Source organism: Pristiophorus japonicus, chromosome 5, assembly GCF_044704955.1.
Source record: "Pristiophorus japonicus isolate sPriJap1 chromosome 5, sPriJap1.hap1, whole genome shotgun sequence".
Taxonomy (NCBI): domain Eukaryota; kingdom Metazoa; phylum Chordata; class Chondrichthyes; family Pristiophoridae; genus Pristiophorus; species Pristiophorus japonicus.
In genome coordinates this window covers 262,941,272-262,968,587 of record NC_091981.1, presented here as the reverse complement: position 1 = coordinate 262,968,587, position 27,316 = coordinate 262,941,272, and the positions used below count along the sequence as shown (strand labels likewise).

Sequence of the window (27,316 nt, the reverse complement as noted above, 5' to 3'; positions counted from 1 at the left end):
GAGGCAGATAAGAACATAAGAATTAGGAACAGGAGTAGGCCATCTAGCCCCTCGAGCCTGCTCCGCCATTCAACAAGATCATGGCTGATCTGGCCGTGGACTCAGCTCCACTTACCCGCCCTCTCCCCGTAACCCTTAATTCCCTTATTGGTTAAAAAATATTCAGAAAAAAAGTTAATGGGAGAATTGGATCGACATTTGAGGGATTGAGGTATGATTTTCCAATTATGTCTCTCATGTACTGGACTGTATGCCAACCTTGATTTTTGGTGTGATATCTCCAAGAACTGTCATTCTCCTGTTACTTGTATACAGCCAAAGCAGCAACTATTTTGAACCTTTGGGGAAAGGATCTTGTCGAATCTTAGAGGATGCAAATTGAAGGCTACCGGAGTGTGAGCTAATTAAGGGCATTATTAGGGAAATATTTATACTGTTGAATGAAGACAGATGAGGTGTTTTCAGAGCAACAAAAATAAAAGCTTTTATTTGTTCATTTGAATATAAAACAGGCGTTATCACAGATGTACAAAGCGTACTGGTGGTTTAACATACAAGAAAGATTGCTGTCCTTTGCACAGTAAAATCCATCGTGATTGGTTGAGTACATGAAATTCTCTATCAGTCACCAGACTATACGACTCAACGCTGCTAACATTCAACTGATAAAGGGACAGTCTTCCCTTGGGTAAAGTGTCAAGCAGGATTAATAATAATAACAAGCACCATGAGGAATCTGATCCTGTTTTTGATTAGTTCTGACATTATATGATCTTCATGTACCTTCCATTTTGTGCATGTGCATCGAGTTTGATTACATGGTTTTGTTTTACTTCAAAGCACTAGGTCACAAGACAAACAGTTTTTATACATTCTAATGCATGGTTTATCTATAGTAATTTTTCTAATACAGGACAAGCCTTCTTTATTGCTGAGTCGAGTAGGACTCTGGATGGTTGCTTCTTCCACTCTCACAACGAAACAAGAAACCTACTTCACTACAAATAGTAAATGTTAGACTCTCGTTACAAATGGCAGGTAGCAGAGGACACTACAAACCTGGCTTTGCAAATATGATATAAACCTCACATGGGTAATGTTACTTAATGTGCTCATTTGGGTCAGAGAATTAAAAGAAATAGCAGCATTACTACCACTGCTATATATTTGACTTTACTTCCTCAATCATGGCAAACACCATTTTCATACACTGCAGGATATTCAACATCCAACAGCTTGGTCACTCATGAAGACAGCCCAATATTGAGCATTTCACACCCAACCAGACAGCTCCAGGGCTGCCTGTCACTCTAAACTGGCGAGTGTTCTGTTAATCTTCAGCAATGCCGCTGTCACAGTGCAATGTAGCATTGAACGGTTTTATCTCACAGCAACAGAAAAATGAAATGCTTGTTGATCTGACTCTGCTTAACTTGCACCTCCTACCAGTTAATCACAAAGCAATATTTCCAAGAGCTGAGAGAAGATAACTGCGGATCAGAGCCTCCCAACTAGAAGCAGATGGAAGAAGGTCTTGCTTGACAAATAGCAAACAACCTACAAAGGGATGCGGGATGGAGTTATAACAGGTGTGAAGGAAAGGGAAAGTTGTCAGCCACCAATTTTGTGTGTGCACTGCACCCGATCAGGAAAAAAATTTAAAAACCTGACATTTTAATGTAAAATATACTGTTGCAAAAATTTTAACTGTAAAAAAATTAACACTTATTCTTGTACATTAGTTTCTTGTATCCTACATTTTAAAATGTGTTTACTGGCAAAATGGCTCTTTTGCAGCTAGTTATTTTATGATCTTTTTCAATTCTTACAAACCCAGAACAAGTTAAGAAAAAGCTTTACTATAAACACAATTAGCAGCAGTAAAAAGTTTGAAACTATCATAAATAGCTGTCAGTCGGAATCTGAAGTCACACTGGGGCATTAAGCATGTACACATCTTAAAAACCACACAATCTACTCTGTTTAACCTGCCACATGTGGAGAGTCTAACAGTGTATGTGTGCACATGCCAACACAAAGTTATCAATGAACACCAGCCAATCTGGCACAATACAATTTTTTTTATTGATTTTTTTTCAAAATTTTTTTTAGTGCACTTTAAACCTCAGTTAATTCACAAGCATAAAGATGTCCATAGATCTCTTCGCACGCTGGCATCTTCTGATGGATAGGTGCTTGCGTGTCAGTTCACGCGCTGAGATACTGCACCTCTGAGGTGGACCGAGTGAATAACATGACCATTGTTCATTTAAAAACTGGGACACCATGCAAGTAAGAATTACTGCATTTTCAACGTTTCTTCCATTGGTAAAACCATAGATCTGATGAATTACCTCGAATATAGTGTGCTGATGTGAAGCTATCCACTTAAAATAATGCAACACTTTGCCTCTTATTAGCAAACATTTAAAAGAGTAAAACATTCTCAAATGTCTTTCTCTTAACATACTTCTAAAGAGAACAAAATAAATTAAAACTGTTTTGTACATAATTACACGATATGAAGTTACTCAGTATTTTTTCTCCTTTTTGTGGTACAATGATATCATCACACAAGTGAAAACATAACTGATACCCTTTTTACTGGCTGCACCAACAATCTACACCCGTATTGTTAGGTAGCAGACAACTCCCCCTGACTGCCTTTTCAGGTTATTCAAGCCCTGCTTTGAGAGGGAGCCTATGAGTTAGGTGAAATGTTAAGGTGCTGACAGGGTAGATGTTACTCTCGTACCTCTTAATATCAAATACCAGACATATAAGAAAAAAGGAGGGGCAAAATATTCTAAATCAGTCATTTCTAGGTAGAAGGTTCCTTGTTTACAACTTTGACAATTTTTGACCAAATCGCAAGAATCAACAACCTAAAATACTTGCTTTTGCCACAGTATGTGAATACATAAAAAGCACCCCCTTAGAGGGCAGATTAAAAAACGTAAGCAACTTCAGCTGATATAACTTAAAAATACAGAGCGCAGATAGTACACTTACTTTAAAAGCAGTTAATCAACCAACAAGCAAGAAATAGGCTCCATAATGGGCTTTTGACCTTCAAAGGGTTGTGTACTTATCATTGTCTTTGCCTGTTAAACGTCTGTGTTACAAAGGAATAGTTTCACATCTTTGTGGTGAGTCACTAGTGATTGCAAGTGCAGAAAGTCCCTCTGTGGAGCAAGTATTGTCTTTCGGTTTCTGCACATTTCTGTGGTGAACACCAAGAATTCTTTTTTACATATATACATAGTTAATGGAAGCCTTGGAACAATAGGCTACATGTTGTAGGCCACATAGATAGGATCGAGTTGGTCTGCCAAAAACCCATCCCTTAGATGCATGCGTTGCTTTTCTCCACGAGAGTTTATAGGGATGACTCCGACATCAACCACAACCACTACTCCTACAATTAGGTAATGTTCCTCCAGAACCACGTTAGTGACCAAAGGAACAAGATCCAGAGCCTCTTGTTCAGATCCGTCCAGCTCGACCACCACCACCAAAAGATTTGTCCAGGTAAACACCGCACTGGAGGAAAATAAAAAAGAATAAGAAGGAAGCAGTAATCCGGTGTTTTATTTGGAATGAAGCAAAATATATTATACAGGTATACCTGTATCAGATTTAAGCTGTAAAAGAATGGGTGAATTTTAACACTGGTCAACAGATACGTCTTCTTTAGCATCTATTCACTATCTTGGTTCACCAGATGTCTCATGCAATTGTTTGTTCATCATATGAAATAAACGTAACTACTTTTCCACTATCATCCCACTGGGAAATACCCTATATGTGCGCATCCACTACCTCATCCTGGATCAGATCAAATCAAAACCTGGTTTACTAATAGCAACTTATTAATCCTCATCGAGGTCACCTTGCCTAACTACATGTTCCACCAAATTTGCCACCATAACCAATAATAATCGCAAGATTTCACTTCAATCTGCCTCTTACTATTTCACTTATTTCGCTTCCAAGCAGCTCTTCCGTTACCACACATTATCACCTCTCTTTTCTCATTGCCTACCATTATCCAAAGCCCTTGGCGAGTTCCTCATTGAAATTTCACCTTCACATTTCTCAGTCAGTCTTTGCATCCTCAATGAATTCACCTCGATGTAACTTCTCCTTGCTACCTCTCCTCTAATTTCTCTGTTCTGCTATCCTCACTAAATCTCACCCTACCTGCCAATACCTCCATCTATATGCAAAACTACCTCAACGTAGGGCTTCTCCACTTCCGAAGTCTTCATGACTGACCACTTCCTTGTCTGTCTTGCTATCCACATTCCCTTTCTTGCCCCAACCTCTGCACCATCACCCTCCATCCCTGGAAATTCTACCTTCTGGATCCCCCTCTAGCACTTTCTCCAACTCCCTCGATTCTACCTGCATCCACCATGATGTTGTTGTCGCCTTTGAACTACTCCAACAGCTCCCTTGCTTCCTCTTTCACTAGCTTCATCCTCAATCTCAATCTCCCAACCTCATCACCTCTTTTGGTACCATCTTCATTTCCTCAAGTCTGAGGGATATAAGCTCGGATGCATGTAACATGTCTGGCTTGGTTGTCTATTGCCAAATCTGATTCGACCACCTGATTAAAAAACATAATTCCTCCCACCAATGTCCCCCTTACTTTTTGGGGTTCCGTGGCCCATTCACAGTTTCACGCATGCTTTACACTGAAAAAGCTGGTCCTGGGCTGCATGAGACCGACAGAGAGCTGCGCAGCTTATAGATAACACTGCCTCCCAGCGTGAGAACACCAGCGACAGGTTGGGGCTATAAAAGGAGCGGAGGTGCGGAGGTCCGGGAGCAGTGTGGAGGCATGCTACTACAGGGAGCAGCACGAGCTGGTGCAGGAGGGTAATGTAGCAAAGAGTGATGTCATCAAGGTCCAGGTCAGTGATTGGAGCGTGGGCAGATCCAGCAGGAGCGACGGGAGACTGTGGAGGGATGTGATTGGGGTCCGGGGAGGCGTGAGTTCGGGGCCCGGGGAGGCGTGAGTTCGGGGCCAGCACGGGCCAGTCCACACTGCGATATATGTGCGCACTAGGCCCATGCAGCAGAGCAGGTCTCCAGTCATCTTGGATAACCATTGCCACTGGACCAGTCAAGCCCATGTGATGGCTGGTGTGCAACGGCCACCACACGTTAAAAAAATCTTCCACCCTTCAGGATGTAGTTCAGGAGCTGGAATATTAGGTCCTTCATTGATACACCTGTGAACTCATCCTTTTTTGGCATCGAAGCAAGTCATCCTCGTTTCAAGGGACTGCCTATGATGATGATAGCCAAATTATCCTAGAGGGCAAGGGGAATTGCAAACTGCTCTTCAAATCCTTTCCATTGTCTACTTCCACCTCGAAAATATCACCCATCTCTGCCCCTATCTCACCCCTATTGCTACTAAAACCTTTATTTGTGCCTCCAAACTACTTTTCCAATCCCTTCCTCACCAGCCTGCCAAGCTACATTCTCCTTAAACTCCAATTTTACCTTTGGTCATCTCCACGTACATGGAACTGCAAAGAGCCTTGGGCACTTTGTTACATTAACAGTGCTCTATAAATCTAAGTAGCGGGTGTGAATCATAGAAACTTACAGCACAGAAGGAGGCCATTTGGCCCGTCGTGCCTGTGCTAGCTCTTTGAAAGAGCAGTTGGGTTTAGTCCCACTCCCACATGTTTTGTCCATAATCCTGGAAGTTCCTCATCTTCAAGCACCTGTCCAACTCCCTTTTAAAATGATTTATGGAATCAGCTTCCATTGGTAGAGCATTCCTGATCCCGATAACGTGGAGTGAAAAAAATGATCCTCATCTCCCTTCTAGATCATTTTCCAATGGTTTGAAATCTATGACCTCTGGTTATTGACCCACTTGCCAGAGGGAATAGTTTTTCACTATCTATTCTCATCAAAACCTCATCTCGAAAACCTCCATTAGGTCATCGCTTAACCTTCTCTGTTCAAAGACGAACCTGTCCTTTCTAAGGCCATTACATCTTTCCTGAAGTGTGGTGCACTGAATTGTCCACTATACTCCAGCTGAGGCCTATCAGTGATTTAAAACATTCCAACATGATCACTTTGCTTTTATATTTTATGCCTTTATTTATAAACCCAAGTAAGCCATGAGCTTTTTTAAAAATCACCTCGTCAACTTGCCCTACCACCTTTAAAGATTTGTCCAATTGCACAACAAGGTCGCTGCTCATCGACACTTTTCAGAATCGTGCCATGTATGGTAAGTATACTGTCTTTCTATATTAGTCCTCCCAAAGTGCATCACTTCACACTTCTCTGCATTGAACTCCGTTGGACATGTTTCCGATCATTTTACCATCCCGTCTGTCATCCTGAAGACTACAACTATCCTCATCACTATCTACTATGCTGCCAAGTTTTGTATCATCTGTAAACTTTATAATGCGCTCCCTATACCAGAGTCTAGTTTGTTTACAAAAATGAACTCGAGTTAGTGGCCTAAAACTGGCCTTGGGGAACACTACCACAAACCACCTCCCAGTCTGAAAAACATCCATCCACTGCCACCCTCTGCCTCCTGTCACTGAGCCAATTCCGTATCCATGTGGCACTTTCCCTCTTCATTCCACGGGCTTCCATCTTTTTAATAAACCTCTCGTGTGACATTTTGTTGAATGCTTTCTGAAAGTCCACCTACTGCACTACTTTCATCAATCTTCTCTGTTGCCTCATCAAAGAATCCAATCAAGTTAGTCCGACATGATTTGCCTTTAACAAATTCATGCTGGCTCTCATAACTGCCTTTTCAAATGAAAATTTATACACAAGTTACTTTGGAAAGTCCAGTAGAAAGCTGGTGAAACCAATTGGTACCATGACCTCTAATTACTAACATAAGTGATATTTCTCGGCAGAATTAGTTTGACAAAGAATTAAATAACAACACACTTTTGCTGTTGGAAGTGTATCAATTCGTATGTACAGTGACAAACTTGGCTAGGGTTTATACCCACGTTCATTCTGATTCAGTCTCAAACGTTCATTTCTGTGTTGACTCCTTACTCGAGCAATCCAAAACTTGTCCCAGTCTCTCCCCATAACCATGTACCTCCCATTGCTTCAAATATTTATTTATTTTTCCATAAAAGATACAAGATTCTTTGCTTCAGCCACTCCCTGATCCATAAAAAAACAACTCTGCCTAACTTGTATCCTCATTCAAGTGCCAATTTTAAATTGACGATGTTCCCCATCACTAACTCCCCAAGCAGAAGAAATAGTCTTTCCCTATTCACATTATAAAAACCCTTCATAATTGTCAAAGCACCTATTAAGTCTCATCTTAGCCTATTCTGTTGCAGTGGAAATAGTCCCAGTATCTCAAGTTTCTCCTCATTAACTATAGTTTTCCCCATGCTTGGCACCTTCCTGCTGAATCTATGCTATGCACTCTCAATGACTTTAATGTCTTTCATATAATGGGCTGTCCAACACTGCACATAGTGCTCTGTGGCCACATCTCTCACCACACCACAAGTAGACATTATTAAATGTATGCAAATTCTCCTTAAAAGTGATCGTTCCCACCCACTTCCCTCCAATAGCAGCACTTGTTCACATCATTGCATTTCTTGTTTCTTTTCCAACTATAAACTTTGCATTTATCACTTAATGACCCACACATTTTGTAGTTTCATATTTAAATCTCCAGGATTTTGTACCATTTTTTTCTTGCAAACAATGTATATAATTCATACTATCTTCAGGTGTAATGAAAAACACCTTAATACATGTTAGCAAGGCCATTAAAAAAGGAAATCAAGCACTATTTCTAGAGGTTTGAAAAGTAGGCAAGTTATGCTAAACCTGTATCGAATCTTGGTTAGACCACACTTAGAATTCTGGTCACCATATTATAAAAAGGATATAGAGGCACTGGAGAGGGTGCAGAGAAGATTTACAAGGGTGATACCAGAAATGCGAGGGTATACATACCAGGAAAAAAGGCTGAGGGGTGATCTAATAGAGGTCTTTAAAATTATGAAAGTTTTGATAGAGTGGATATAGAGAGAATGTTTCCACTTGTGGGGAAGAGCATAACTAGAGGTCATCAATAAAAGATAGTCACCAAGAAATCCAATAGGGAATTCAGAAGAAACTTCTTTACCCAAAGAGTGGTGAGAATGTGGAACTCGCAACCACAGGGAGTAGTTGAAGCGAATAGTATAGATGCATTTAAGGGGAGCCTAGACAAGTATATGAGGGAGAAGGGAACAGAGGGTTATATTGATAGATTTAGATGAGGAAAGACAGGAGAGGCTCGAGCACAAACGCCGACATGGACTGGTTGGGCCAAATGGCCTGTTTCTGTGCCGTATATCCTATTGTAATCCTATGAAATCATTCTTATTCTTTGGATAAGAATTAGGTTATTACTTTTTTGGGAAGCAAGGGAAAGAGGAGGTAGTGCAGACTTGCCCAGAAATCTCATAAAATTATACACCCTGCTTTAGCTGGAAGATGGATGTCATTGCCATCTAAGAAGACTAAACTGCCATTAGAGAATAATTTGACCACAAAATCAAAATTAATACAAAAATGGTAGTTAACATCACAGCAGAATAGTTTGAGTTATGTAATGAAGAAACCAACGTCATCACTTGCAGAAATATCCCATACTGCTCAAAACAAGAAAGCCTCTCATTGCATGTAAAATGCTCGCCACCTACCACTCAGTGATGCTCTTGTGGGCACGAATCACAGATGTTTCGATATCAATGGGATGGTATCTCATTCCTCGCAGCTCCATTGTTTCATCCAAGGCACCCACAACATACAATGCATCATGTCGCTCTAACAAAACACAAATTATGGACTTCATCAAACCCATTTTGAAACCTGAATTATCACAGTTCGAGTATATAGCGAATAATGTATCTGAAATTTGTGAATACAATGCTAGATCGGGAAAAGAGGCAAGAACAGGGAAAGGCAATTTGATCCATCAAGCCCAATAAGAGGACTTTTTAAAAACAAAAACCAACAATGCATCACTCTGACTATTTGGACATGTATTACTGCATTCTCGTCCTTACCTCCATTTGCATCAGTAAGATCAGTCCTTCTAAGAAATCCCAAGTAACCTGTTCGGGCCCATACAGTTTGCGTGTCCCCAAAACTCAGACGTGAGTTAAAGTGATCTGACTGAAGTGATTCATCTCCATAAATGGTGAAATATCCACTCGCGTTATGAGCACTGTGAACCCAGATCTGTTCATTTGAGAGAAGACATCAATCACTGCTTTGTCACAATCCAAAAGACTTTTTTGGAGGGCAATTTTGTCACTCAATCTCGATAATGAGTTTAATAGCTAGCTGTGAAGTGCCTTGGAGCATTTTTTCTATGGTAATGGCATTATGTTATGCAGATTGATGTGGGGAGAGAGAGAGAGAGAGAGAGACAGAGAAAGGAAGAATGAAAGAAAGAACTTGCAGGAAGTCAATGAGCAGCAACCAGGATCACTGTCACCATCATAAGTTGTCCAGGGCACTCACTGAGCAACACCATAGGAAATTTACAAGCAAATATTAATGTTTTATAGTTCAATAAAAGCTACTTCATGGAAGAGAGCTCATTTATAATGAAAGATAGAACATGTAAAAGATATTTACAGAGGCTGAAGGAGTCACTGTTACATTCAGTGTATGTCATTTGTGTATTAAATAATGAACTGGGTTCCCGCTATCTGCGATCATTATCATAATTAAAATACACATTAATGTTTACAAAATAAAAATGCAGTAGGAGCGGGAGAAATGGCTAGAAAGAAATGAAGGCAAAAGTAAAACACAAATAGAGCAAGAAATATAAGGAAGCATATTTGAAGAAAAATAAAGATTGCTCGGTATGGTCGGCCTGGGACTTCAAATTGGATGCTCACAAACAAGTAGAAATTTACATGGAGAGGAGGGATATCCTAGAGTTCACCGTCAAGCACAATCTATTTTGCCCAGGTAATCTTTCCTCACTGTACAAAATCGAAGGCCTAAGTTACAGCCATGTCCTTTGTACTTTGACCAGACGGGACAGCGCTGAGACGTCTAAAATATAGAGCCATAAAAGTTAAAGAAAATAAGCTGCTCAAAATGAAAAAAGCCAGAGGTATTCCAGGTGACGGATGCATGTGCGAGGATAGAAGAATGAGTAAAATTATACTGGCAACAGGAGGATAGAACGGATAAATACGTGGCTGGAGAGATGGTGCAGATGGGAGGGCTTTAGATTCCTGAGGCAATGGGACCATTTCTGGGGGAGATGGGACTTGTACAAGCTGGACAGGTTGCACCTCAACAGAGCCGGAACCAATATCCTCGCAGAGGGGGTTTGCTAGTGCTGTTGGGGAGGGTTTAAACTAGCTTGGTAGGGCAATGGGAACCTGAGAGCGTTATCAGAAGGGAGAGAAGCCAAGCTGGAAAAGGAAGGCAGAAAATTAGAAAGCGTGTTTGAAAGGCAGAGGTAACAAAGGCTAGAACATAGACAACACAAGGCAGTTTGGCAGTGCTAAATGGTATATATTTTAATGCAAGGAGTCTAGGGAATAAGGCAGATGAGCTAAGAGCACAGATAGACACGTGGGATTATAATATATAGCCATTACTGAGACATGGCGGAAAGGAGGGCCGGAATGGCAGCTCAACATTCCTGGTTACAGGATTTTCAGGCGAGATAGAGAGGGAGTTAAAAAAGGAGTGGGGTTGTAGTATTGATTAAAGAAACAATTACAGCTGTGAGGAGGGTTGATATGTTAGAAAGGTCATCAAAAGAGGCTTTATGGGTTGAACTAAAGTACAAAAAAGGGGTGATCACACTGCTGGGAGTGTACTATAGACTCGCAAACAGTCCGAGGGAGATAGAAGAGCAAATATGTAGGCAAATTTCTGACAAGTGCAAAAACAATAGGGCAGTAATAGTGGGGGATTTCAATTACTCTAATATTAACTGGGATACTATCAGTGTAAAAGGTACAAGAGGGCACAGAATTCTTAAATTGCATTTAGGAGAACTTTTTTAGCCAATACGTAGCAAGCCCAACAAGAGGGAGGAGGGGGGAGGGGCGATTCTGGATTTAGTTGGGGAATGAAGTTGGGCAGGTGGACAGAGGATCAGTGGGTGAGCATTTTTGTGGTTGTGATCATAATTCAGTTAGTTTTAGCATAATTATGGATAAGGACAAAGAAAAAACAGGAGCAAGGGTTCTAAAATTGGGGGAAGACCAATTTTACTAAGCTGAGAAGTGATTTAGCAAAAGTGGACTGGAAACAGTTACTTGAAGGTAAATCAGTGCCAGAGCAGTGGGAGGCACTCCAGAGGGAGGTACATGGAGTTCAGGGTAAACATGTTCCCACAAATTAAGAGGGTATACCTGCCAAATTTAGAGCCTCCTGGATGACAAAGTGCATACAGGATAAGATAAGGCAGAAAAGGGAAGCCTATAACAGATATTGTGCGCTCAATATTGCAGAAAGCCTGGAAGAGTATAGAAAGGGCAGGGGTGAAATTAAGGAGGAAATTAGGAAAGCAAAAAGAGAGCATGATAAAATATTGGCAAGTAGAATCAAAGAAAACCCAAAGATGTTTTACAATTACATAAAGAGCAAGAGGATAACTAAGAAAAGAGTAGGGCCTAGTAGGGACTGAAATGGTAACCTATGTGTGGGGGAAGGAAGATGTGGGTAAGGTACTTAATGGATACTTTGTGGCTGCCTTCACAAAAGAGGGGGACGATTCCGACCTTGAAGTTAAGGAGGAAGAGAGTGAAATATTGGCCGGGATAAACATAGTAAGAGAGGAAGTATTAAATGGTTTAGCATTCATGAAAGTAGATAAATCACCAGGACTGGATGAAATATATCCAAGGCTATTAAAAGGGAGAAAATTGCAGAGGCTTTGACCATCATTTGTCAAACCTCCCTGGCTACAGGAGTGGTGTCAGAGGATTGGAGAACTGCTAACATTGTACCATTGTTCAAAAAGGGAGGAAGGGATAAACCGAGTAATTACAGGCCAGTTAGTTTAACCTCGGTGGTGGGAAAATTACTGGAATCAATTCTGAGGGACAGGATAAACCTTCATTTAGATTAATCAAGGACAGATTAATCAAGGACAGTCAGCATGGATTGGTTAAGGGAAGGTCGTGTCTGCCTAACTTGATTGAGTTCTTTGAGAAGGGAACAAGAATTTTAGAAAGGCTTTTGACAAGGTCCCCCATGATAGGCTGATCAAAAAAGTAAAAGCCCGTGGGATCCAAGGGAGAGTGGCAAATTGGATTCAAAACTGGCTCAGTGGCAGGAAGCATAGGGTAATGGTTGACGGGTGATTTTGCGACTGGAAGGCTGTTTCCAGTGGGGTTCCACAGGGCTCAGTACTCAGTCCCTTACATTTTGTAGTATATATTAATGATTTAGATTTAAATGTAGGGGGCATGATAAAGAAATTTGCAGATGATACAAAAATTGGCCGTGTGGTTGACAGTGAGGAAGAAAGCTTTAGACTGCAGGAAGATATTGATGGACTGGTCAGTTGGGCAGAAAAGTGTCAAATGGAGAAGTGTGAGGTAATGCATTTGGGAAGGGGCAACAAGGCAAGGGAAGACACAATAAATGGGAGGATACTGAGCGGTGTGGAGGAACAGAGGGAACTTGGAGTATATGTCCACAGATCCTGAAAGGTAGCAGGACAGGTTAAAAAGGCATACGGAATGGTTTCCTTTATTAGCTGAGGCATAGAAAACAAGAGCAGGGAGGTTATGCTTGAATTGTATACAACACTAGTTAAGCCACAGCTTGAGTACTGCATGCAGTTCTGGTCACCACATTACAGGAAAGTTGTGATTGCACTAGAAAGGGTGCAGACAAGATTTATGAGGATGTTGCCAGGACTGGAAAACTTTAGCTCTGAGGAAAGATTGGATAGGCTGGGGTTGTCTTCCTTGGAATAGAGGAGGCTGAGGGTAGATTTAATTGAGGTGTATAACATAGAGGGGCCTAGATAGAGTGGAGAGGAAGGATCTATTACCCTTAGCAGAGGGGTCAATAACCAGGGGACATAGATTTAAAGTAATTGGTAGAAGGATTAGAGGGGAGATGAGACATTTCTTCACCCAGAGGGTGGTGGGCGTCTGGAACTCTCAGCCTGAAAGGGTGATAGAGGCAGAAACCCTCATAGCACTTAAAAAGTACTTGGATGTGCATTTGAAGAGCCATAACCTACAGGGCTACGGACCGCGTGCTTGCAGGTGGGATTAGGCTGGGTACCTCTTTTTTGACCGGCATGGACATGATGGGCTAAATGGCCTCCTTCTCTGTCATAATTTTTCCATGATTCTATGAACTCTTAATCTAACTTGCTCATTTATCCAACCTCACACGCAAAAAATAAGTCTATCAAAGGAATGAAGGAACCAGGGGCAGACGTCTGTGGATCTAAACCAGAAGTGGGATCAGAAAATCTAACTCAAGAATAGTGAAAAGCAAACTTGGAACAGATATCGGGCAAACTTTTCTAATCAAAGAGTGAGAATAATCAAACAAGATATATACACAAGAGCCAAAAACGGCCTGGTAATTTCAAATACAGTTAGCTGCCTTGATGGATAGACTTTGATAGCTGAATGGCCTGTTCCATCCCTGACATTTGTTATGTTCTTCAGGCTGGCTTGGAACACTTGCTGCTCGGAGCTGGTAGACAACATATGGAAAGGCGACAGGAGCACGAATGATGTCATGCACATGAAATCCACAGAAACATGCCTAATCCTACACAGCTGCTAACCCAACTTTCTGGGAAATAGTTTTGGTATAGCCACAGTACATTAACTCATTCAGAGCGGCTGCAGATTGGGCCTCGAATACCCTGTGCTATCACACTCCCCAATGAATATAACGCAAGTAAAATTACATCTCAAAGAAAATTGTTTTCAAAACCAAAGAAAAACATTGCAATTCACCTCTCCAAGGTGCGAGTCTCCCAGTGGTCCTTTCGTTTCAGGGTTGGCAATGATTATCCTCACTCCGGGTAGTATCTGCAAGTCAGTTTACAAGGCTCGATATTAACAAATACAATAGAAGATTTTTCTACAGTATGAATTTACGGTGTGCGCAATTGTACATTTCACAGATGCTTGATTACGAGGGCAGCCTCTCGAATCAAACATGTACGACCAGCCATCAACGCTATGGAGGATGTTCTTCTGCTTTCAAAAACCTGGATGTTAATATCATCATTTTTAATTTTAATAGCAATGAATAAAAATTCTAATTACTTCTATTTTTATCTTTGGCGAGTTAGGTCCGTAGGATTTGGTTCGCCTTGTTGGTAAAACCTGGCTAATCAGCACTTACCCTGCAATAATACCAAATTTGTGTCCTCTTAACAGCCAGGTAAACTAGACAAGTAATAGCCAGGGCGAGTAATCCAGCCCTGGATATTGAAAAACTTAGGAAAGTAACCACAGCAGTGAATTTGCACAGTCCAAATCACTGACCTGGCCACGTCCAGATTTTAAAAGATTGTTTTATAGATCCACAGCATAGATCCACAATGTTGACACCTTACCCTGAAATGAAGCCTCCCCACCTTCTATCACCGTGGTGGCGGTGTGATGCTTATCAGCAAATCGCACCTTGGCCTGTCCCCCGACTCCTCCGGCACTTTCTCCTCCTTTGAGCATCTCACCTTATTCCACCCTCTCGCTGCTCATTTAAAATTCTTGTTCTCTACCACACGCACAAGGACAATAAAAATCTCATTACCGATATTTTTCACCACTTTCCTCCATCAGCCTCTGCACCGAATGTGATTTCAACCTCCATCTAATTTTATCTCTCACCACTTCCTCGTACTGCTCTGCACCCACATCCCCACTTCCATCCTCCCTCCTCCTGTGTCCGCCCCTGGAAAAATCTGTCTCCCATCTCTCTTACAACTGCACATGAACTCCCAAATGTCCAGCTTTTGACCCTCCATTCACCATGACATTTCTGCAGCTACTGATCTGCTCAATCACACCCTCATCATCAGCTTTGATGCTCTAGTCCCTATTAAAACAATTACTCTCTCACGCTGGCCGTTCCCCCTGGTACGGCCCTGATCTTCACTCTCTCAAATCCAAGGGACACAGACCTGAGCGGATATGACGAACAACTGGTTTAGCCATTCACCGTCAGATCTGGCTGGACCACATAAAGCATTATCGGGTCCTGCTCTCGTCTGCCAAAGTTGCTCACTATTCCAGGATCATTCTGGAATGTAAAGATAATCCCGGCTTCTATTCTCCACTGCGAACCGGCTTTTTAAACCCCTCTCCCCAGTCTCCACCCTCACCCCCGACAATAAGTGTGAGGAGCTCATGGACTTATTTGCCTCCAAGATTGAGACCATCCGTTCAGCTGCCTCTACCTCTGCGCTTCCTTCCCCTAGCCCACTGGGTCAAACTTCCTCCCCCTAGCCCACTGGGTCAAACTTCCTCCAAGATTCCTCCCTGCCCCAGTCCTGACCTCACATCTTTCTCCAGTTTCTCTCTGATCTCCCCTCATGACCTCTCCGAGCTCATCCTGTCAATGACACCCACTTCCTGCTCCCTTGACCCTATTCCCACCAAACTGCTAACTACCCAACTTCCTTTTCTGGCTCCCTTGTTAGCTGACACTGTTAACGGTTCTCTCTCCTTAGGTACAGTCGCCCTCTCCCTCAAATCTGCTGTCATCACCCCTTTCCTCAAAAAAAACAATCTGTCCTTGCAAACTACCTCCCCATCTCCTACCTCCCTTTCCTCTCCAAATTCCTTGAACATATTGTTGCCTCCCAAATTGGTGCCCATCTTTCCTGTAACTCCATGTTTGAATCCCTCCAATCTGGTTTCCGCCCCTGCCGCAGTACTGAAACGGCTCGCATCAAAGTCACTAGTGACATCCTTTGTGATTGTGAAAAAAGCAAACTATCCCTCCTCGTCCTTGTTGACTTGTCTGCAGCTTTTGACATGGTTGACCACTCCATCCTTCTCCAACATCTCTCCACTGTCGTCCAGCTGGGTGGGACAGCACTCGTCTGGTTCCTCTCTTATCTATCCAATCGTAGCCAGAGAATCACCTGCAACAGCTTCTCTTCCCGTCCCCGCATCGTTACCTCTGGTGTCCCCCCCCCCCCACCCCACAAGGTTCTATCCTTGGCTCCCTCCTATTTCTCATCTATGTGTTGCACCTTGGTGATATAATCTGAAAACAGTGTGTCAGTTTCCACATGTACGCTGATGACACCCAGCTCTACCTCACTACCACTTCTCTCGACCCCTTCATTGTCTCTAAATTGTCAGACTGCTAATCTTCTCTGTAAAATCGTTCCAATTTCAGTATTTGTGCTGCTGAAGCGAGCACAGTCTGCTTGTTCGACATCCAGTTCTGGATAAGCAGAAATTTTCTGCAATTGAATAGTGGGAAGACCAAAGCCAAACTGCTAACTACCCAACTTCCTTTTCTGGCTCCCTTGTTAGCTGGCACTGTTAATGGTTCTCTCTCCTCAGGTACAGTCGCCCTCTCCCTCAAGTCTGCTGTCATCACCTCTCTCCTCAAAAAAACCAATCTGTCCTTGCAAACTACCGCCTCATCTTCTACCTCCCTTTCCTCTCCAAATTCCTTGAACATGTTGTTGCCCCCGCCACAAACACCGTTCCCTAGCCACTAACTCCATCCCTTTCCCAACTTCTGTCTGAGGCTGATACACATTGTTTGCAATCTTGGCATCATACTTGACCCTGAAATGAGCTTTCGACCACATATCCACAGCATAACTAAGACCGCCTATTTTCACCTCCGTAACATTGTCAGTCTCTCTCGTCTCCCTCACATTTGTGGAATTATACTTGTAAATCTTCTCTGCTCCCTCTCCAGTGCCTCTATATCCTTTTTATAATATGGCAACCAGAATTGCATGCAGTACTCTAAGTGTGGTCTAACCAAGGTTTAGCATAACTTCCCTACTTTTCAATTCTATAACTTTAGAAATATAAAGGAAATGATGTTGAATTTGTACAAAACATTGATTGGGCACCCATTCTGGGCAACTATCATAGAGAGCCATGGAAAGGATACAACAAACAATTACTAAAATTAGATGTTATAGTTTTGAAGGAAATGTCAACATATGGGGCTGTTTTCACTTGACAAGAGATAATTCATGGATGGGATTTATTAGACGTTTTCAAAATTATGAAAAGGTTTGAAAGAGTAAACTGTAAAAGATTGTTTCTGTGGATTGGTGACTTTTAACACACATGCATAGATTCAAGATTATCAAGAATGAAGGAATTATTTAAAATGTTTTTGCACTGAGGGTTATTAGAACATGGTATGCTTTTTCACATATGGATACTGAGGCAGAGAATATATCATTCTTCAGGGAATTGTATTCGTTTTTGAAAAGGAAGAATATAAAAGGACGTGGGGAAATGTTCACTGGCAGGGATGGGCATACTTCATTTTGTTGGAACAAAATCCTGAAGCTTTGGAGCAAAAATATGTTTTATTTCACTTTTATATTTTTAAACTATTTCTTTATGGCCTACTTATGCAAACAGGTCATCCTCAAGAATAAAAATGCCATTCAAAAGTTCTCACAACTTTATGCAGCTGACTGCACCAAAAATACCAGTAAGTCTGAAAATAAATTGTTTGCCCCCTGCTTCAGTAGTCAAGACTGAACATCATTTTGGTGCGTGAATGTATACAGGAAAGACTTGTATTTCTACAGCGCCTTTCACGACCACCGAACGTGTCAAATTTAGCATTGTATCAAGTCCTCAGACTGTCCCAAAGGTCAATAAAGCATGTGGATGAATAGATTTAAGGAATTAAATGTACACAAAACACCGGGAATACCTTGCAATCCACAAGGAAATGTGAGAGTTAATAGGCAAGCTCCGATTATTATTCTCAGGAGTTTCATAATTCCAAGAGCTGAACCAGATGACTGGAGGATAGTGAATGTTATTCTGATGTCCAAAAAAGGAATGAAGCAGGAACTCTACAATGATAGATGTTAGAAAAAAAATCCTTAATTGTGAAAATGCTCAGGAGCATTTATACTATTTTGTTATTGGCATTTGTTCAGAGTGCACAGGTTATAGAGAGTAGTCAGCATGGATTAAGACGTAGTAGGTGACGTCTTACAAATCTACTGGATTTTCTCAGGAGGTAATTAACATCGTGTCTGAGTTGATTTTAAATTACTTGGATTTTCAGAAGCTACTTCGTGATGTTCCTACATACGAGGCTTTGGGAGAAGGTTCAGACAGCATGGGGATTTTTTCCTCTGTTGTTTTAATGGCAACAAGTTTTAAAGCCTGGAATTAAAGCTAGCAGAAAACCACGCGATAAACTGAAACCACCAGTTTGGTCCTTTTCTTTGCAGCATTCTGGCCAAAATAAAAGGGGTCAAACTGGTAAAAAAAAACGGTTGAAACATCTGATATTGCTCATTCAGGTCACGTTAATGAGAAAAATACGGGAGATTTTCTACCTTCTCTAACTCTTCCTGTATTTATCTTAAATTTGTCTCCTCTTATAAATATTTTGCTTGCCAGTTTATCATTATTACCCTATCATGGCTGTTCATAACATTAAAGACCCACAATCTCAACTCGAATAAAAAAAAAATTCTCAAGTATCTCTTCATAACTGCAACTAGTTCCCCCCACTCCTCCCCCCCACCCCCAGCTCAAATCGCTGCTAACTACCGACTGAATCTACGGTGGACTTTTTCCATTGCTTTATATCCTTCCCATCATAGATAACAACTAATACTCTGCACAGCTGATTTTGCAAATCATTTAATTTGGGTAAAAAAACACACAAGTTTTGATTATACAAAAATTCAACTTTTGAAGTACAAGTAATTAAACTACGTAATTTCAATGGATAATTTAAATACTCACTATGGCCCCAATATAGCCTCTTATAGCACTTGGGGGCAGACTCAAGTTCGCAGGTATTATGGAGAGAAAAATGGGGCAGAGAGGACTTACTTCATCTCTCTGCCTGCTTTACGTTGCCCTGGGAATTCCGGGGCTTTGTCAGGCAGGTGGTTACACCTACAAAAGGCATAGGGCCAGGATTGCCATGGAAACTAGGTAAGAGGGAAATCCTGGCCCTCTGGACTCCATCTCCTTTGGATATGACAGAAGGGCACCCATTTTGTGGGATTCCCAAATAAGCTGGCATTAGGCCTTGTAGCTGGAATCTCCTCAGATAAAGTTTGAGTAAATCAGGCAATTTCTTCTGCAACTTCTCCTTGGATTTTTTAGGCCTGGAAGCATTCTGGCTGTTATTCTCCAACTACTGCCAGAAGTCCCCAAAGCTGGTGGCTCATCTTGCAACTGTCTGTAACGGCATCCACGTTTCTGTCCCCATTTGCAAGTGCAAAGCCCTGCCAGGTGGTGAGTTTGCCATGGGGGTGGGGTGACCACGTCATCAGCCCACCAAATCCGGGTGCTCCGAGGCCTCATCAGGTCCTGTATTCCTCAAACAAACTGCATCTGTCCAGCACTTGGGGAAAGGGTGCGGAGGAGTATTGCAGTCCATATCTTGTTAAAATTCTAAATGAGGTTTGCTCTCCAACCCAAACTTCTACTGCTGCCAAGAAGATGGATGAATTTGACCCAATCCTCCACCAAATCTGCCCGAGCCAGCTGCTAGGAGTTTTGTGACAGTGGCCCAGGAATGATTAGCTCTCCCTAGGAGAGATAGTTGCTGGTTTCCTTTTCACAACACTTGAGATCAATGCATTCCCCCATATTACGATGGGAAATGTGCACTTCAATACACCGCACTAAGGGGAGCAAATAAATGAATAGGAAGGAGTCTCACCTTCAAAGTAAATCATTAATAAAGGCAGGTTGTTTTTATTAAACACCGAGGGAATTAGAAGACTGGTTGACAGAAGCTGCCAAAACACTGTTCTTTCAGCTCTAGCTGAACCCAGCCAAGATTGATAGATTGAAGATCTCCCTGCCAGCTGCATGAGTTCCACATAATATTAATTTGTGATAGTTTCAATTCAGTTCCTCATGTGCACGAGTAAACAGCACAAAATAAACTAAGTTGGTAATCTCAAGCGTAAAAATGGCTCGTATTCCAACTGTTATAGTGGTGCAGTAAGGGGTTAACGGAGGTTCAGGCAGAGGTACAGGGTCTTCATTTTCCATCTTGTCTCCCCTATATTTGACCCGGGGCAGCTTAAAGTCAACATTGACGGCCAAAAGTGGTCAAATGTTCTACTCCTTCTGTGCGCACTTCACCTTGATGAGCATAAAACTTAATACGCATATTTAGAAAGAAAACACCTGATTGCAAACATATGACTATTTAACTTTTTGTTTTTAAATCCGACATTGCGCAGGAGAATCTGTTACTCACTTTTCCAGACTCCATGAGCGGCAGGCTGTGAGGAGATCCTCGTTCCACTAAACGCACCCTGTAAGCAACAAAGGGTTAAAAACGAATGTCTTGTATGTTTCTGCTAACAGCTATTCCCATGTTACACCACACTCTAAACTGCCACAAATATATTCAACGGCCATTTCACAAGATTTCTCCAAAGGTATGTTTAGATAATCTACTGTGAAATCAATAGCAGGAAAATCAACCAAACAAGGTAAAGCCAATAGCTCCAGCTCGACAGTTACCTAGCGACCTCCAAAACACCCTTCATCACATTAGGTTTCTCATTTACTTTTTTCCTGCCTTGGTACTCAATCACAGGAAGATAAATTCTTGTCAAACTGCTTTAGAATCAATAATTATTTTCAAGATAACCATCGGTTTTCATATCTTCTGCCAGCCATTTGACTATTTCTCTGTTCAATACTGTGATAATAATTGAAAAAAAGCCAAGCATTTAAATACCACATAATTTATCAAATGTTGGGAGTAATTTGAAAGTCCTCACAGACACCAATTACCTGATCGACTGTACGTATTTTAATTTTCAATAGCCTGCACCATCTTCCTGTTAAGAGTATGCACTCAATTACAATTCAGATTTTCCTACCTGAAATGATTTGGGCGACTCAAGACCAAAACCTTACTGCTGCCACCTTTAGCAGTGAAGCAATGATTCTCAGAGCACGTTTAAAATCACATTTTTACTGTTTGTTAAATGTACCATGCAATTGCAGGTCTTCAATAAGCATTAGGGCTCGTCAATAGACAGATAGGATTTCCATAAATACACTTCAATCAGATCTTGTGCAGTTACATTCAGCAATAACAGTGCTTTGTCTTCCAGTGATGTATGCAATTTAAAGAGCAGAAATCATTTAAAACCCTGCTTCCCACACTGCATGGTTCAGTTAATTGATTTGTTCCACTCGGATAGACTTTTCCAACAGCTTGCCTGTCTGGTTTTTTTTGGTATTGATCTTTAAAGTGCAGTCCATAGTCTGGTTAAAACTGATCAAATAAGAACCAGAGTTTTATTCACTTTCATATTTCGAAGTGGTGGTCACACCACATGTGCCATCTGTATAACAATATTAAAATCTACTGTTTCTCCCCAAAGCCCTCAATATTTCTGTGCAGCCCACTGTATAATGTCCATGTTTCCCCGCAGTGTACGCCTCTTTCCGATGGTTCTCTGCAGACAGTTACCTTGTTCCCAGATGTTTAGCCTACTTGATGATATATACGTTTCCCTAAAGCGTGTTGCCCGATGTTACTCTGCAGCTTACTACCCAGTTTCCCCAGGTTTCTGTGCAACTTACTCCATGATATTAGCTCTTCTGTGGCCTGCTCCTCAGCTCTCTGATGTTTCTCTGCTGCTCGCTATCTGGTTTCCCCAATATTTTTTCCAACCCACTCTACAATGCTCATCTTCCTCCGCAGCCATTCCCGAGATTCCAATGTTTCGCTGCATCCAATCTTCTAGCTCTCCAAATGTTTCTGCTTTCCATCTCCTGACTCTCCAATGCATCTCAGCATCCCATCCCGACTCTCCAATGTATCTCTGCATCCCATCTCGACTCTCCAATGCATCTCTGCATCCCATCCCGACTCTCCAATGTATCTCTGCATCCCATCCAGACTCTCCAATGTATCTTTGCATCCAATCTCCTAGATCTCCAAAGTATCTCTGCATCCCATCCCCAACTCTCCAATGTATCTCTGCATCCCATCCCGGCTCTCCAATGTATCTCTGCATCCCATCCCGACTCTCCAATGTATCTCTGCATCCAATCTCCTAGATCTCCAAAGTATCTCTGCATCCCATCCCGACTCTCCAATGTATCTTTGCATCCAATCTCCTAGATCTCCAAAGTATCTCTGCATCCCATCCCCAACTCTTCAATGTATCTCTGCATCCCATCCCGACTCTCCAATGTATCTCTGCATCCCATCCCCAACTCTCCAATATATCTCTGCATCCCATCCCCAACTCTCCAATATATCTCTGCATCCCATCCCCAACTCTCCAATGTATCTCTGCATCCCATCCCCAACTCTCCAATGTATCTCTGCATCCCATCCCCAACTCTCCAATGTATCTCCGCATCCCATCCCCAACTCTCCAATGTATCTCTGCATCCCATCCCCAACTCTCCAATGTATCTCCGCATCCCATCTCCTAGATCTCCAATGCTTTTGTGCAGCCCTCTGCCTGGATACCTCGTGTTTCTCTACAGCCTGCTCCCCAGCCCCCTGACATTGTTGCGCAGCTCACTCCCCCAACGTTTCTGTGCAGCCTCCTCCTTAAATTCCCAATATTTCAAACTTGTGGCTCTCCAAAATTACCAATAAGGTGATCGCTTTGCTTAGGTGAATCATTATTGTCCTCTGTACACAAAGTGGTTCACTTTGGAATGTCCACATATTTCAGAAATGTTTTCATAATTGAAGCAGTAAAATATGCGAGACTAAACCAAAAGATAGATAAAACGACAGAAAAGAGTGAAGTATATGGAAAAAAGTTGATAAAGTCACGCAAGCCTGAAACAAAAGGATATGGAACAAAAGGTAAAAACATAAGGTACAAGCAGTAACAGAAAAGGAGAAATTATATAAATAAAAACATGAGAAAAAAAACAGCTCTCGCTTCTTTCCTTTCCCCCTGCCCTCCCACACCCCACCCCATTTCTCTCAGACTACCATTTCCACATTAGGTCTAAGACTGAACACATCAGGCTTGTGGTGTCGAAACTCCCAGCAGCAGTGTATTGTGTTTTCTTACTCCTTCCATTGAAACCTTTCTTTCAAATTAGCGTAATCAATAATGTAACCACACAAAAAAAGCTGAACTGCAGCTATGGTGGTTGCATTGCGTTTTATTTGAATATTTATTACTTTAGACTTCTGATCATTAACAGCAGGATCTTGTCTTATTTAAGAAAAGAAAATCTATCATGCCTGATGCTGACTCCAAAGATATCAGGCATATTATTTATAAAAGTGCCCGCTTAGAAAGGTAATGTTAAATATATGGCTGCATAATTACTGCAAGCTATTAAATGTCAGTAGATCATAATGTTCATACATAAAAATCAATGTAGAAGAGGGATAATTTCTGTCACCCACTGGCAAATTGACAGGTACTGCTGTTCACGTGGTGATTCATTTTATTTTTAGCTTGAACAATTTCAAGACTTTTCCATTTCTTGAAGGCACAGCGAATGTTGATCTGCACTGCAACAAATGCTGACTACTGCTGGAACATAAGCATTAGGAGCAGGAGTAGGCCATTCACAGCTCCTCGAGCCTGCTCCGTCATTCAGTAAGATTATGGCTGATCTTCGACCTCAATTCCACTTTCCGAGAGGGAAATAGCGCTCTAAATATATTTCTATAAAATACCATGAAGAGTTTAAGTCCAAGAATGAACATGGATACAAACGTACCACAATCACATTTTAAATGCAACTCATCGGTGGTCTCTCGAACGAGGATGACTTGCTTCCACAAGAGTTCATAGATGTTTCAATGAAGGACCCAATGTTCCAGTCCTGAACTACATCCTGAAGGGTGGAAGATGCCTGTGCGTGGATTTTTTTAACGTGTGGTGGCCGTTGCACACCAGCCACCACACGGGCTTGACAGAGCTAGGTCTTGGTCCAGTGGCAAGGATTAACCAGGACGACTGGAGACCAGCTCTGCTGCAAGGACCTAGTGCGCGTACACATATCGCAGTGTGGGCCGGTTCCCCTATCCCCCCATTTACTGGTGCCCCTCCCCTATCCCCCATTTACTGACGGCCCTCCTCTATCCCCCATTTCTGATCACCAGATATCAACATTTAAAACCTGAATCCCATCAAAAATTGAGCAAGAGCATATCTACCAGTTATTAATGAAAACATACAAGCAAGTCGGACAGGATGGTGTTGATACTTCTATATTTATCTGACTAACCTAAAGAAGGATTACATTATGGCAGCCTGTCCTTTATGTTTTCAATTAGATAATGCACAAGCCCAGACTTGTGAAATTCAGCCCAGGAATAAATATGGAAATAAATTGAAGATTCCATTTACACCAAATATAGAAAGAACGCAACGATCTTGCAGGCTGCTAAAAGCCATCTGACCCAACAAGCTCATTTGTTTTTCCTAGATTATCCACTTTCTCACCACATCTCTCAACCCCTCTCCTCTCCAGATATGTATCTAATTCTCTGTTCACATTAAAGACCTTCCTTGGTGTCGTCTTCCACAAATGTATCCCCCTTTGGGTGAAAAACGTCTTTTTCCTGACTTTTTGTGCAACCTCCTTCCTGAACTCCCAAAACTTAACATTTAAATCTCAATACTGACTTATAACTGGATAGTTTTGCTTCTCTAAGCAAGGTGGTTCCCTTCCGTTCTTATTCCTAATTTGTAGCTCCTTAAATTGAAACCCTTCATCATAGCAAACAATTTATCCAGATTAATGTCAGTAACTAATTTGTTATTCAAGTCATAAATTATTGGATATTCTCCCCTCCCCCATACTCATCAAAGAAGTGACAATTTTAACCGAATTCCAATTGAAATTTTACAGCTCTCTTCAGCCAGCCAGTCTCAAGAGTTTACGTGTGACCGAATCAATATTACAAATGACAACATCGGTGCTAACCTAATCTGTAGGCCATATTCTGTACAGAAGCAATTTCTTCCAAACAGCACTGCATTTTCATTAGTCATTTTCACAAATCAATAATGAAATACAAGAACAAAGATGTAAAATTCTATGCGAAGTTTACAATAACTGAAACATTCAAGTGTCCCAGAGAGGGGAACGGTTTTGGCAGATCTTTCCTGTCAAAAGCACTTATTGGCAATAAACTACATTAGTGACTGTTTCTTGAGGTGACCCTTTGGTGGCAATCCAGGCACAAATTGTGCTCTAAATTCTGTTAGTTTTCTGAATTGATTTTAAACTGGTGCTGATTCATAAATACAGTTGAAAATGGGTTTAATCACAAAAAATAAGCATTTTTATAAGTGTGCCTAGTCCACCTGTGAGTAACTCAATTTTAAATAACTGAAAGTGACTTTAAAAAAAACTATACACGACCATTTATTAGTTTCATTGGTGTACAGTAATCAGTTTCTTAGTAAATGGTGCTCATGTCTAAAACGAAACCTGAATTCTAAGAGCCTCCTCGAACAGGCACAATTAGCAGAAACTCGCCAAGGTGATTAATTCAACCTGGGGGCATTGCCAGTTTTGTGGATGGGTCCAGGTTCCAGCGCGATGCTTTTTAAACCAGCGACAAATATCTTAAACTTAACTTGTGCTGAACAATTTGCGTGTAAAATTCCATAATCTTTTGCGTTGGTTTGGCTGATTTGGGGCGAATGGTGCTGGAAACACGAGCAGAGCCAAGTGTAAACTCCACCCCACAATGTTGGGTACTAGACTTTTCTCTTGGGTCATCCTCCAATGAACTTCCATTTCAGCATTATTTCAGAATTCATGCACTCAGAAGCGTTTTGTCATGACAAATTTCTGTAATTTCTGTAAAACTCAGAATTCAATTGCGTCATTTCTAATGCTTTCTGGATTGAACGAGTGAATGAACTCATATTATAGAGCGTCTTCCAGGCCCTCAGGACATTCCGAAGCACTTTACAATCAGTGGATTATTATTTTTTTAAATCAGTCACTCTTGTTATATCCAAGTTTGCACATGGCACGAAGTTAAGTTGTGTAGGTGGGAGGAGGAAGTTACAAAGGAACATGGACAGATTAAGTGAATGGGCAGAACTACGGCAGATGGAGTGCAATGTGGATAAGTGTAGATACTTTGGATCAGAGAAAGACAAATCGGAATATTTTCTTCACTATGAGAGCTCTGGATAAGCAAAGGGATTTAGGTGTCTATGTACACAAAGCACGAAAAGCTAGCGCACAGACACAAAAAGTAATTGAATAGGCTAATGGAGCACTGGCCTTTATCTCAAGGGCCTGGGATACAAAAGTGAGCAAGTGATGCCTCAGTTGCACAGAGCCTTGGTTAAATCCAATCTGGAGCACTGCACTACAGCTTTAGGCAGAGCACCTCAGGAAAGATATACTGGCCTCGGAAGGCGTCCAGTGCAGATTCACCAGAATGATACCGAGGCTTAAAGTGTCATATTATGAGGACACGTTCCTTACACTTGGGTTTGTATTCCCTTAAGTTTAGAATGTTGAAAGGTGATTTAATTGAGGTGTATAAAATAATAAAGCGATTTAATTGGATAGAAAGAGAGAAATGATATCCCCTGGTGGGGAAATACAGAACGAGCATATTCTTAAAATTAGAGCTTGGCCATTTAGGAGTAAAATCAGGAATTTATTTTTCCACACAAAGGAAATCTGGAATTCTCTCCCCCAAAGCCTGTGGATGACAATGCAACTGAAATTTTCAAAACTGCGATTGATTGTTAGGTAAGGGTATCCAGGGAAAAAGGCGACTAAATGGAGCTGAGGTAGAGATCAGCCATGTTCAAATAGCACAATGAACAGGCTCGAGGGGCTGAATGGCTTACACTCCTGTTGCTCTGTAATGCAGGCAAATTATTGAATGATCAGATAATGTTTTTGGTGGTGTTAGTTGAGGGAGTAATGTTGACATTTCTTTGAATAATGTTACAGAATCATTTACAATCACCCAAGAAAGGCAGATGAGGCCTCAGTTTAACACCTCATTCAAAAGAAGGTACCTCAGAGAATGCAGCACTCGCTCAGTACCAGACTGAAGAATTCCTACACAATATATGCGGCTGTACAACTACATTAGGGGT

General features: G+C 41.5%; 1 protein-coding gene across 1 annotated transcript in view; it reads right to left on the bottom strand.

The window, feature by feature from the left end:
- Nucleotides 1–1,923: 1,923 nt before the first annotated feature.
- Nucleotides 1,924–27,316, bottom strand: part of LOC139264688 (disco-interacting protein 2 homolog C) — a 622,729-nt gene continuing 597,336 nt past the window's right edge. The window contains exons 35-39 of the mRNA XM_070881594.1: nucleotides 20,476–20,533; nucleotides 14,016–14,090; nucleotides 9,105–9,279; nucleotides 8,739–8,862; nucleotides 1,924–3,543 (exon numbers count right to left, since the gene is read on the bottom strand). Coding sequence (XP_070737695.1) covers nucleotides 3,291–3,543; nucleotides 8,739–8,862; nucleotides 9,105–9,279; nucleotides 14,016–14,090; nucleotides 20,476–20,533 — 685 coding nt within the window. The 3' untranslated portion in view covers nucleotides 1,924–3,290. The remainder of the gene's footprint in view (nucleotides 3,544–8,738; nucleotides 8,863–9,104; nucleotides 9,280–14,015; nucleotides 14,091–20,475; nucleotides 20,534–27,316) is intronic.